The sequence below is a fragment of the Botrytis deweyae genome, assembly GCF_014898535.1.
Source record: "Botrytis deweyae strain B1 chromosome Unknown BDEW_014, whole genome shotgun sequence".
Classification (NCBI taxonomy): domain Eukaryota; kingdom Fungi; phylum Ascomycota; class Leotiomycetes; order Helotiales; family Sclerotiniaceae; genus Botrytis; species Botrytis deweyae.
In genome coordinates this window covers 541015-554685 of record NW_024066221.1, presented here as the reverse complement: position 1 = coordinate 554685, position 13671 = coordinate 541015, and the positions used below count along the sequence as shown (strand labels likewise).

The window sequence follows — 13671 nt, the reverse complement described above, 5'->3', positions numbered from 1 at the left end:
CTCACAATGTTCGTGTTATATAGATTACCGATGATTGCCCGAAAAATTGGTGGAATTATGTGCGGTCGATGAAGCGTGGTCATTTGTGGAGTACTAGTCCTTCTGCCACGGCTGGACCTTCAAGAAAGGTAGCGAAACCTTAAATATATCTCAAAACCTCTATTCGTCGATAGAAACTCAAAGTCTCATGGTCCTTCCTCGAGACTCTCACTAGTTTCTGCTAAAGTATATCTGAATGTGTACTCGGGTCTTCAGTCTGAAAACAACGTAACAGTCTCTTCGCATACTTCACCTGCTACGGCGTGCTCGAATGAAACTCTAAATCTGCCATCCCTACATCGGAAGTATCACATGAACTATTTTTGGCAGGTGTGGTTTTGTATTTGTCCTTTGAATTTGTGGATGCTCTGGAGTCTAGTTGGATAAAGTTTGAAAAATATTGACATTCAATGTATCCAAAGACATCTACGCACGACTACGCGAAATTCTTGCAAGGATTTTTTAAATTGGAAGTGAGTTATTATTTTGAATTCGAAACACTGACACTATCAGAGAGCTTGGTTGTTGATGACACAACAGTTATCTGCTGACACAATCATATCCAACCATGAAATTTCTCCTCTATTTCTACGGCCGCCAACCCTAAACTAAATCCAGTACTCGTCTGTCGTAATATCAAATCCGTATTGACATCCTCTACCTTTCGGGCAACAGCCGTAAGGGCATTAGCTAAATGATATCCGCCTCTAGAGCTAGCAGTCGCAAGCGAGCTCAAATCATTATAATCAAAAGTTGTAAGATGACTCCAGCCCCGAGTCCTGAAGTCTTCCAGTACAACTATAAGTATAATTGCATGATTGACTAAGAAAACAGGGCATACGTGAACGGATTAGCCAAGGCGAACTGCGGCGTAAGTTACTGTCGCATTCATGGTCTTGGTATCTTTCGCGATCATAAATTGTGTGCTCGCGTATGCGACTAATGGGCCATCCATCATTGCTGTGACAGAATTCTCGATTTCCGTAAAATTTATATTTTCAATGGTGGGACAGATGCCCTTGAAAGAAGGGCTGACCACGTAGGTTTGATAATCAGCGATGCTGAAATTCAGCGCAGTTCCAATAAAGCTCTATGGAAAGTCAGACATACGTCAAACAGTCAACCAAAAGTTATGGGTCATACCTGATAAATACCAGTCAAGTTGTTAGAAGCCAACTCAAACCGTCTCTCAACTACATGCGTAAGAATCTAATTGGACAGGGTTTGCTGTTCAAAAGGATCTATGTGGGGTCATATCTACTCAGATTTGTATTGCACCATTAATGTAAATTGATCAAGGATTGCGTCTTCTCCTCCTCGAGCCTCTTATAATCCAATAGCCGCGACATGAATCCGATCAATATGGACAGCACTGAGCACATATATGTCGGTATTGTTGAAGATATGTACTTTGACGACTTGTAATACCAGACAGATAAAGCTTCCAAGGTGGGTTGAACTGTGTGAACAAGAGCCATTGATGCGCAAGTGCTTCCGTTATTTCATTGATAGATATAAAATCTAATCACAATCGAGCAAGGTCTCGTTCTTTAAATCCTTTGGTTAGATTATTGTTTCAATCTTGTTAAGAAACTAGAACAAACTACATATTATCGAGTACCCACAATGACCGCTAAAGTATTTACACCCTGAGCGTTTTCATTAGGAATTATTCCAAAACGCCTTGCCCTGTTCCAATACTAATTTCCAATCAATTCACGTCATAATTTCGCAATCCTGTATTATATACGCTCTTAACTGCGACGTCCATAAGATCTAAGAAACGATCTCGGTCCAACAAGAGATCTTCCCAATGCCATTCCCGCTTTTGCCGGCGCGAAGGTGCTGGTACTTTCGAAGCGTGCACGCTGAGGTATGTGTGCGATCGGAGACCAGCCAGATTTCGAAAACCCTTGTGGTTGAGTTCTTCCGGTAAGATCTCAACCATTACTGACCGTTCGGGAAGAAACATACCATGAGTCAAGCCGGCTCCATGAACTCCAACTAGAACGTCAGTCTCACGGACTACCCTGACTTGTTCTGAGAAAGATAGGGATTCGAAGTCAATATTTTGGATTTTTACATGGGGATAACGCGACATGAGCTCTTCTAGGTAGGAATCTTGATCAACAAGTCGTCGTCGGCGTCGATTGATGAAGGTCAAAACTATATCCCCATCATGAGGTTTCCAAGGATCCACGTTGTAGAAATCGAGAACTCGATCAGAAAACGAACGTAGTAACTCTGAAAGCCCACAATCGTGAATTTGCCAGTCTCCTTGCCAAATAGGATTACTTGCACCCGGCAATGGGACTACGATGTTCTCGAATTCTGTCGTCTCGAGAAGCTCGTTAACTCTGATAATCGGTCTCTGTGCAATCGCGGTCCAAAGATCTATGTAAGGGCCGTCCTTATGCTCGTCTAGAATGACTATCTGAGTGTTTTCTTCATCTTCAGATGTGTAAAACGGAGCGTTTGTTTTAGGATCAACAGCCATTTTCAAGAGATCCATGGTCATGAATGTCGACCAAATTTCCATTAGGCAATGCCATAGATTCCCTTCGCCTTCGCGTTTGACAAGAATGGTATATTTCTTTGTGGTAGAATTTGAATTGAAATTTCTAGATAGCGAGACATGGTCGTCAAAAATGACTTTCGTGCCAGTGCCGTACCAGTAAGATCGAAAATTGTTGAAATCGGGGTACCCTTTAGCCTTTTCCTCTCCATCCAAGTTTCGAATCTCACATCCGAGATTGAACTTCTTTTCGGTAGGCTCCCATCTTGCTGACTGCCCGAGGCACAGAGTATCTCTACCTGACCCAGGCCACTTGGTCGTGTGGAAACAGGTTAAATTCGTAGAGGAACCAGGCTTACAGTATGCAGTCGCAGTATCACGCGTATTCTCAAGATATGGACGACCATAACGTTCGGCACAGAAGGAAGAGTGGTAAGGTTGAATATTGTATTCAGTGGGCGCATTTAGCTTCGAGTTTGGAGGAACAGGTTGTGCCTGAATCTCATTCTGGCTCGGCCATTCCGGAAGTGCATACCGAATTGGAGCTTCTCTCGATGGATAAAAAAAAAAGGTGACAAACAAGAGAAGCAAAGCGACAGAGACAAGAGCTATAGTTCTGAACCTTTGCAATGGGAGAGAAGCGATCATTTTCACGTTTATTCTATACAAAGAATGAATGATGCCGTGAGAATTATAAAGTATAAGACAATCTCCCAAGGTACAACATGCTCGAGGGATAAACGTTGCCTCGTACATGGAGCGCTATGCGCATGAGACGATAACGACCCTCTCCCTTCAGCTAATTTCTGCACTTCCGACCGTTCCATGCTGCTAGGCCCCACAGTCATCATGACGGGGGCCAGCACGAGCCTAAAAGAGAGCCTATAAAGCCCTACCCCCGCCCCCCATTCCGTCCCCTGTTCTCCCCTTAACTCTGATAACCATGATTATTAACGAATTGTACACCAAAATGCAAGAGACGAAACGTACCATTACCCCTATTGCCGCGCGCAACTGTGACATAAAATAGATGTCGTGTTCAATCTATAACTAAGCGCAACTTTAGATTGCAACTAAGTATACCTTCACTACTATGTAGTGGAGGACTAGTTCTTCTTGCCGCAAAATCTAGTCGTACATACCGATCTCAACGGTTAGTTCTTCAGCTGAAAATTTTTGTTTTTTTAATGATTTGCCGATCTTTGTGTGATTTGCTGACAAGTTCAGGGACCCCTGTAGGTGCAGGACTTTGCTTTGTTGTCGAATATCATCAACCAATCAAGTTCTCGTATTATTTGCACTTATGTCGGTGGAGTAAATTATGGCTTCGGTTAAATAACCGCCCCAACCTAATTGTCATGCATCAATATCCGGATAGCTAAAATGTTAAGGGAATGCACCACTCAGCATGAGGCTCGAGCCTTTTTGGAAGATATTAATAAAATTGGGCTTTCCTTGATAATTCAGAAGGATCAATGCGTACAATGGATGATAGGTGATTGCTGGGGGTCATGTGTAATCCTGCCTTGTGCCTAAGTACCTGGTTGATCTTGCTACTAAGTCCCACATTATGAGATAATCTAGAAATGAAGGACTCACAACCCAGTTTCGGAAACTCATAACATTGAGCAGTCTCGCGACCTCGAGAAAAAGCCGGACACCAAAATTCTACACCTTAATCAAAATTCAATATCAAAACAATAGATTTAATTTTTTAATTGAAATTATATATATTAATAACTTATCAAAAAAAGATTCTAAAGCTTTAGTTTTCAGAAGAATATAAAATGTATAGAAATTTATATTGAATTTTGAAAAAGATTATTTCTAGATTCTCTTTTATTTTTGCGGGGTTGGTGTCCGGCTTTTTCTCGAGGTCGCGAGGCAGTTATAAACCACCTTTTTCGAAATGATAAGCTTGACGCATGCGCTGCTTGTGCCTAGTTATTGGATACCGGTGTGGTGGGTTAGCGCTGGTTCAATATTGGTCGGATGTTATAGCATGTTCGACCAATGGATCAATAGTTGCTCAGATCCAACGCGACAGTCACCATGATGGTAGAGAAGCGCCTAGTTCGCCAGTCAGGCCTGGGATCCAATCTGCGAAGTAACCCAAGTCTTGACACTTACACATTTCCGTTCATCGGGGTTGCCCAATGGAGGGAAACGCTTAATTTCAAACTTCACCAACAATAGTAAGTTGCATGTAACCAACATATGTATACCAGGTCGCGTGAACAGCATACACTTCAAGGCGTTCTTATTTCTTCTCAAGACACAGCCTTTGTTGCACCTTTCTTCGCATTCTTTTGCTGCTTGTCATCGCTATGGCTTTCTGTGGTCACCTGCGATTGATGTTCAGATTTTGGCTACTTTCTTTTTTTGCTAGGCTTGTATCTGCTGTCTGTAGTGTTCCTCCTATCCCTATACGCATTGGAAATGTGACGTTGTCTACAGGAGAGACAGCACGAGGGCTGGACCTGTCGGTTGGAAGTCCAGAACAACATTTTGCCTTCCTCCCTCAATGGTCAGTTTGCAGTTCTTCTAATGACGAGCTCCGACTTACGGTATCTAGGCCACTGAATAATTCGTTCATTTATGGAACGAATGGACTCTGCAGCAACAGTTGGTCTACCGCGGCTTGCACGACATTCCGTGGTGGCTCATACGACGAGTTTGCATCCAAAAGTCGCGGCGTGCCGACCGCTGATACGTACCCCTCCGACAATTCTCCATATCCTCAACTAGCTATGGTATCTGATAACATAACCTTGAGTTCAAATGTTAGCGTTCTTGATTTCCCCATCGGAATTGCCGATGCAGATTGGGGAGAACAAGGTTATAACCCACAGATGGCCATCGGGCTTGGTACAAACTCGACGATCCTGAACACCCTTTACTCATCAGGTCAAATCGCATCTCGGACGTGGTCCATGTTTTGGGGCCGAACTGGGGCGACAGCAGCGACTCAATTAGATGGAAGTTTTGTCTTTGGGGGTTATGATCGTGCAAAAGTTACTGGATCCAATTATACTCGGAATCTTTCGTACTCTAAGACATCTTGTTCTTCCGGAATGCTTGTCACCATCACGAATATAGTACTAAACTTTTCAAACGGAACCGACGCTAGTTTATTTGCTGGAGTTGAATCTGCCGCTATGCAAGCATGTATTCAACCAAGCTTCCCTGTTCTAATGACGATTCCAACCAGTCCTTATTTTATCAATTTTGAGGAACTCACCAATCAAACTATAACTGACAGATCATTTGGAAGGTACTACTATGGTATGCTTTATGGCAATAACTCAAGCCCGTATGTATTCGAAGATCAGTAGAATTATGCGAATGCTAACAACCGTTTCAGTTACACTGGTGACTTTTCTATCACGTTGGACTCTGGCATTTCTGTCCGTATACCGAACGATCAACTTGTGGTTCCCAATCTCACAATCGATCACACGTCGGGCGCTATGGTTGCAAATGTTTCAGAACCCGAACTTGTTCTCAATGCAATTCAATCTATAAATGCCAACGATCTTCCACAGCTGGGGCGGCAGTTTCTTTCTGCCGCTTACCTGATGTTAAATCAAGATGCAAATACATTTACACTTTGGCAGGCCAATCCTACCCAGAAAGAAGATCTGGTGGCCGTTGATCGCAGCAACAACCTCATAGACGATTTTTGCACTTCACCGTCTACACCAAATAATAATAGTGCTGGCGGAGATACTGGAAGCCCAAGCAGTGTTCCCATCTCATCTAGTACCCCATCTAGTACTTCGACTGCAAATAGTCAAAAGTCCGGAAAGGTATCAACGGGAGTTATTGTGGGTGCAGCTATTGGATCTATCGCTGTGATTGCTATCATCGGGGGAATCATCATCATTTGGCGTATCTCTCAAAGGAAGAAAAACAATCTCATCACAACAGCTGCATTCACCGCCAGTGTGCCCGAAAAACATCTACCGGCATATCCAGAAAATTATCAGAGCCAGATCCAAATTCCGCACTTCATTCCTCAAGAGTTGCATGCTAAAACGACTCCTGCCAGCCAACCACAAGAAATGCCTTGAGCCTCACTCTCATTTATTTGCCGATGGCATGAACTTCACGTATATATTAATTAGATTTATTTCGCTAAAGCACTGATTTGATAAGTCTAAAAGGGCTTATCATCGTAGTGTCATAACATTAATGCTGGGACACAATAAGCGATTTGTGTAGTATCAGTTTGGGGATCATCAACTCGTGTAATTAGATAATGAAATCAGTTTGCTTTTCTAGCTTGCTCCAGATACATATTCATTATATCCAACAGAACATATCTTCATTGTTGGATCGCACCACGCATGGCTATAAGAAACCATCAGACACGAAAATGTAGACTCAATGTTCAATCGCAGAGCTCAAATGCTTGGGCTTCTATGTTCCCAGCCGGTTGCTGCATATACAATCATCACCCGTCAAAAATATCAATAATTTGCAGCTCAAAAATGAAAACACGATGTGCTTGATACTGCGCCACCTCCGTGTGTAAATGATGCTACGCCCATTTCTGGTAAGGGTATGCGTGTTCAAATAATTATGCACAATTTTCATCCTCCACTTATTTCTTTCCGTAGAAATGGTAAGGCGGACTCACTAGAGTATGTAGAAGTTACATTATTGATTATTTTTGAGGGGAGAGATACGACTAATATCTTTTTCGAACTATGAGGGGTCTTTTGAGAAGCATTTATGAGATTTTTGTCAGGGAGCGACCACCTGACAGGGTTTATATAGTAGATCCACTGTTCCGAACATATTCGGAATACTCCATGCTTTTGTAGGTTAATAATAAAGTGGATCAATCTTAATATTGTATTTCGAATACAAGGATGCCTTATTCTGAATCTCTTATTCAATAAATCTGAGCGAGAATAAATCGTATTTTGAATTTAATTTCGGTGATTAATTCAATTGTAGCTATATGTATTTCTAGTTATTTTTATATTTATAGAGATCTATGTTTATAGGGAGCTAGTTTACTCTTTTCTGATTAGTATATATCGGGTGGGTTTATACAAGATGGGGGTAAGTGTTAGGGAGCGATTACCTGATAGGGTTTATATAGTAGATTTACTATTCCGAACGTATTCGGAATATTTTACGCTTTTATAGGTTAGTGGTAAAGTGAATCAACCCTAACAATTTTAGGAGAGATCTATTCTGTTTTTATTAAAAAAAAAAAGTTAGTACTTCTTTTTTCTTAATCAGTAATCACTTAAATTAGTGCTTTGGAAGAGACCTATATTATTTATTATTATTGTTATTATTGTATTAGTACTAGCCGTCGGTGAAAAAGAATTTAAAGTCTACGAATTCGTAGGGTTTCAAAATTCTACTATAAGCGAAACTTAGTACTAATTACATGGCCTCTTTTTGTAGCTAGTATTTATAGGTCTTTTTTATATAATTTAGAAAAAACAGTGGGTTCTTATTCGTTTTTTTGTATATTTTGTAATACACTATATAAAGCCTCCCTCTTCTCTTTTCTATCAAAAACATTATATCTTAGTTATTTATCTATAATATTTATAAAGAACTACTTTACGACCCTACTACCTTCTACTCTTTTATACTACGAACCCGGAGTCTAAAAATTCTTTTTCCCTGACGGCTAGTTATAATTAAATATTCGAAATTATCACGGAGGTAATAGCTATATCTAATAGTCACTTTGATCTGGGAATAGGTATGTCGAGTGATAATAAATTAGATTGACTTGAGGTATAATCCTAATAATCATATCTGCTTTATATACCCTGATCGGGCAAGGTACTTGTTTAATTAGGTATATAGGGTATACAAATAAAATGAATAAAATAGTGTTAGTAATCATGGGAGTAAGTACTCCGAAGGAGTATTAGGATTAGTGCTTGTAAGGTTACACTATATGGTGAATTCCGTGACAGAAATATATTAATTATTATTAATACTAGTATTCCTCTTATATTATTTATAGAATCTTTTTAAAATATCTTTAAAATCAGAGTATCTGTTAGAGTAGATAATAGTAATAAATTAACTAGATATAATATAGTATAAAGACTTTTTATTAATTCTTCTAAACTATGAAAATTCTATAATTTATAATTATGCGCGGGTCGGCGTCGGCCTGAAGTAGCCCCGCAGGGGCTACTCACGTGCCCTCGCCAGCCCTTACGCGGATTAATCGTAATAGTATCTTTATTTTTAAAGATAAAAGTTTAATATTAGATTATAAATTCTAAAATTAAAGAATTAATTGTAAATACATATTTTTATTAGATATTAAGCTTAATTATCAAAACTTTTGAAATTATCTTTAATATTTACAGAGATATAAAAAGTCGCTCTAAGTATTTTTATATATATAAAATTCAGTTTAAAGGTTTCTATTCGAGTTCTTTATACGTTACTCTATAATAGATTTTAGATAATTAAATTCTTAATAGTTTTGATTAATTAGTTAAGCAATTATTGAATAATTACAAAAAAATTAACAATCCAATGATATTAGTAATTCGATAATAAAGTACGTTATATAGAGACTATGTCATACTATGCTTATCTCCTTATCGTAAGCGGAACAGTTGTTAGCTTCGAATCGCGTCAAGCGGAAGCCATCAACATGGGAAATGTCAAAATGCGATGGAATTCACAAATTTTTACATTATAATTTCCTGATGTTTACCGCAACAAATATTTCATAACTCATCTACTCACAATGTTGCGATTTGACGATTGACCGAACTACAACCTCCCCTCTTCTCAGCAGCGCCTTAGATCTTCCACAATGTCGCTTTGGACAAAACCAGCAGTTCCAGATGCGCCACCTCCAAAGGATGTTGCTGATGTGGCAGATACTGGTTTTGCAGATGTAGGTCTTCCTGCACCTACTCCAGTATCTCAAGCTTCCACCAATGCTTCTACGGCACGCCCTCAACTTGCACGCAATCAACCTCAACCTCCTCCACCACATCAGCCCCCACCGCCGCCTTCAGCGCAGCAGATGGTTGGCAATCCAAACGATTCGCTTTCCTTGATGCAACTGAAGAGACTCGTTACTGAATTTCCAAAGGTTGACCCTACATCATATACTTTCGTTTATAGCGACACAGCAACATTTGAAGAAGAGGTGGACGAGTGGTTTTCGTACAACGAGGCAGAGTTCAAAAGGCTACACAGAGCGAAGGATACTTTCCAGAGAAGATGGAAGAAAATTTCTGCGAAACCTTGGACAGAAGCCGATCGGGAGGAACAACTGAAATTCGTCAAGAGGGAAGTTCAGGGTCTGCATGCTAGCGACCTGCGGAGGAGATGTAAAAGCTTACAAACTTTACTACATATTATACTAGGCAACTGGGATGAAAATGCAGGGAAGAAGGAGGAATTGGAGACCATTGAATCGAGTGAAAAGAAAAGGAGGACGAAAGCGACACCTTCGCACGTCGAAAGTATGAAGAGAAGCATATCACTTCTTGCAGAGAGTGGTGGAATTGAGATGGTCTATGAAGTCATGGAAACCGCTTTCAAACATTTATGGTGAGGATAGAAACATCATGTGCCGTGAAACACAACTGACTATGCGAAAGGGATGACGAATTTCGAGAGACAAAAATAACGGAAGATGATATACCGTTTGTACAGGATGAGCTCGATAATGTTATGACTATATTCTATTTGACGATAGAAGGCGTTCGTTGTCACACGGAATCTCTCGATCTTGCAAGGAAGACTCTCCGTAAGTATACATTCTAATGCACATTCTTGATCTCCAGATACTGATGTTTGAGATCGCAGTGGGCCTGGAGCCAAATATTGTCCATTATTTGTTGACGATTACTGGAAAATTACGATGGGACGAGGCCAATGAGTTACCCCAAACACGAGTCAGTATTCCAGTGAGAAATCACAAAACCTGTTGGCTTACTTTTTTGTACACAGATCTTTCTTCTGTTTTGGAAATCCATATTATTAGTCTTTGGAGGTACTAAAGAAATCGATAAAGTCAAAAGGGCAACCGATGAACTGGCCAACTCAAGCGGCGAGAAGATAATTACTGCCTCCCCTCTTGACTATCATATCTTTCGACAAGAAATTACTTCAAAATACCCCGCATACATTCCCCCAGAACCTTTAATACCCCTAGAGCCCGATAATAATTCCATATTACCACCATTACCGAATAGACCAAGCCGAGCTAGCACAACCGGCGTTATGAATCCTCCAACGAATGTCAATAGCAGTGGAGCTTCAATTCTTCATCAGCCAGTTCACATAGCTACGCCTGCTCCATCGCCACCTCCATCCCCACCAGTTGGAGGAAAGGCAGGCAAGAAGCAAAACTATCAAACAAATCAAAACTTCCCATTTATGTACCCACCCCTTGATAGTACTAGCAATAGTGCCGGTGGAAAAGGCAATGCAGGACTACAGGATTTACTTGTAGGTCGCAAATGGGAAGGAAGTGATATTCCCAAGTCGATACTGGAAGCTGGTGAGCTATTTGCTGGTAGAATGCGAATGACTAGAGCTATGCGCCAATTGTGGGACGAAAGAGAACGTTTTCTAAGATTTGAACGTGGGTGGGATGACAGAGAAGATGAGGATATAGAAGAACTTGATCTCGACCACATATTGGCTGATGGACTTAAATTTGAAAAGTCAAAGTCGCCGAAAGTAGAAGTTGACTATGGACCACGACAAGACATTAGTGATGAGGTAAAAAGGAAGTTGGATCTGGTAGAGTCTTTCTACGTAAGTTTATTGGATGCCCCATCTCACAGTTCAGACTCTAAAACTCGAGTTTCAATAGCAATATTCCATTCCGCATCTACAATCACTTGTTATAGTTCTTATCAAGGCTATGTTGGCGAATGTTACGAATTTAATGAACCAGTCAATAAATGTCCAACCACAAAGCAGCGTCCCTATAAGCGCACGAACCAATGGCGCCCGAGGACCAGGCCAAGCCCAAGATCCCGCAAACGTACCTTTACCAAATCCAATTGATCTTGCAGATCTCACAGTAGAAGAAATTGAGGCAATGAGGTTCAGAGAGATTACTTCAAAGGCAGTATCCGGTATTCTTCTCATCGTCCTAAAATGGCTCAAGGTTTCCCGTAGGTTTTGATATCAGCTTATATGTCGTCTCATTTGCTGATTTGATAGATATCCTCAAATTCGAGTACTTTACGCAGCTTCTACTAGATTCCAATTATCTACCTTTGATTCTTAAAATGTTCGCCCATCAAGAGATAGACAGAATTGTGGACAGTAGGATAGACCGCGAAGACTTGAGGTTAGTTCATTGGCATGGTGATATGGACTCAAGACTAACGGATCTTAGCTTCTTCGCATTCTGTAACGGCAGCAGCAAATGGGCTTTGGCCGCTGCCACTGAAGAAGACAGTGAGGATGATGCCGCTCCACCTCCAATAAAATTACAAAGGGACAGTACCGTGATCAATAATGACGATCAACTTCCGGCCCTTTCTTTTCAAGAAGGCCAGCATGCAGCTCGACGAGATACAGAAGTCGAAGAACTTGGCTTCCAAAGCACCGAAGTTAATTCGGAACCTATCACCGAATTCTCCTGGCGCAACTTTTTCTCTTCCATCAACTTTCTTCGCATCATGCAAAAGATTTGTAAGAACAAAGCTCATCGAAATCTACTTCTTGTTCAGTACAAATCATCCAACATTCTCAAAAAGTCCTTCAAAATTCCGCAACCCGAACTTCGCCTTTATACTTTAAAATTGTTCAAGAATCAAGTTCCATACTGTGGTCGCAAGTGGAGACAGGGAAATATGAGAGTTATTACGGCGGTGTACCTACATTGTAGACCTGAATTGAGAGATGATTGGTTAGCAGGTAGTGATGTAGATGCTGAAGTTGAGGAAGCATTGCCGTTGGAGCAAGCATTAAGAGCTCTGACACATTGGTTCAATCTGAGAAGATATCCAGAAAGAATGGGTGCAGACACGAAGTTATTGCAAGAGGAACACGACTTTTTCACAAGAGAATTAGACGGGATGGAGATTGGTATGGAGGAGATGGGGATTGGAAATGGAGAAGAGAGTATGGATGGCAGTATGTGGGGAGATGGAAGTAGCGGTTGGCAGTGAAGAATTATTGATGGTTTATATGTATACGTCGTTAAGATGAGGTATCTGTATATGCAATGAATGCAATGAATGATGAGAGACGATTCCTCCCAGCCACTTACTCGCATCCAATCGCATTCCAGTAAATAAGTAATATCGCTTTTTACATAACGAATTATATATATCCAAAACGAAACTAAACGACTGCGCCCCTCACGTTCATCTAGAATTCGGAGGTACTATTCACAGCCATGCCCGTTACATATTAATCATAGAGACGAGCTAATTGCACCCATCGTGAGTATTACTACATTCTTACATTTGTTGCATATCGGCAATATATATTAATCAAAAAGAGGTTGGCAGCTTATTATTTTCAATACTTTTTCTGGAGTTTGTTTGGTCACCCGTCGTCTAATTGTCTTGCTTACTGGGAAGACGCTTACCGTATCTTGTATATTGAGGGGGTGTATTTGATTATTTTTATATTGAAACACCCCGCTTTTTCTCCACACAGGGATTATCACGAGGTTTAGGGTTTGACAATCATGCACTGCACTTTTTCATGGGTGAGCTTGCGAGTGTGCAGGTGGGATTGTTGTGTTGCTGGTCGGCAATCTATATTTTTTATATGATGTTGTTTCTTATTGGGGGAGGAAAGAGGGGGTGATGTATTGTAAGATATTAATATATTTTACTCTGTGGTGCTATGGACTTGTTTCCTTTTCTGGGCAATGTCGATAGTGGTTTGTAGTGTGACTTGTTCGATCTGGTTTCATTCGCGATTCATGATACTGGGAGAGGAGTTATTGTTGCATGTCTGTAATTTATTCTCTTACAGTATACTATGGAGTTGTTTCCCGTCTAGAACAGGTTTCTTGGTCTAGTTTGACCAGAGGCAGAACAGTAAATTTTGTTGCATATCGAAGTTTATTTTCCGGACTGGTAAGATATATCATTGGACATGGAGATACTTGGACTCTGATA

General features: G+C 40.7%; 3 protein-coding genes across 3 annotated transcripts; 2 read left to right on the top strand and 1 right to left on the bottom strand.

The window, feature by feature from the left end:
• Positions 1-889: 889 nt before the first annotated feature.
• On the bottom strand, positions 890-3202 carry EAE98_006603 (uncharacterized protein; the record flags this gene model as incomplete). Its single annotated transcript, XM_038954226.1, has 3 exons — positions 890-1129; positions 1183-1248; positions 1760-3202. 3 exons carry the CDS (start codon positions 3200-3202, stop codon positions 890-892), a joined length of 1749 nt encoding a protein of 582 aa, XP_038809471.1.
• Positions 3203-4624: 1422 nt separating this feature from the next.
• Positions 4625-6857, top strand: EAE98_006602 (uncharacterized protein). Its single transcript, XM_038954225.1, has 3 exons — positions 4625-5081; positions 5130-5867; positions 5919-6857. The coding sequence occupies exons 1-3, from the start codon at positions 4882-4884 to the stop codon at positions 6625-6627; spliced, it is 1647 nt and encodes a 548-aa protein (XP_038809470.1). The 5' UTR covers positions 4625-4881; the 3' UTR covers positions 6628-6857.
• A 2514-nt stretch (positions 6858-9371) lies between these two features.
• EAE98_006601 (uncharacterized protein) lies at positions 9372-12705 on the top strand (the record flags this gene model as incomplete). The annotated part of the gene is made up of 7 exons (XM_038954224.1): positions 9372-10120; positions 10171-10319; positions 10379-10467; positions 10523-11335; positions 11394-11700; positions 11750-11879; positions 11928-12705. 7 exons carry the CDS (start codon positions 9372-9374, stop codon positions 12703-12705), a joined length of 3015 nt encoding a protein of 1004 aa, XP_038809469.1.
• Positions 12706-13671: the final 966 nt, after the last annotated feature.

Bases quoted from the DNA above. Each gene is read 5' to 3' on its own strand.
- EAE98_006602 (XM_038954225.1), top strand. From the start codon at position 4,882: ATGGCTTTCTGTGGTCACCTGCGATTGATGTTCAGATTTTGGCTACTT. The intron at 5,082-5,129 runs GTCAGTTTGCAG...TACGGTATCTAG, and splicing joins TTTGCCTTCCTCCCTCAATG to GCCACTGAATAATTCGTTCA. The intron at 5,868-5,918 runs GTATGTATTCGA...CAACCGTTTCAG, and splicing joins TATGGCAATAACTCAAGCCC to TTACACTGGTGACTTTTCTA.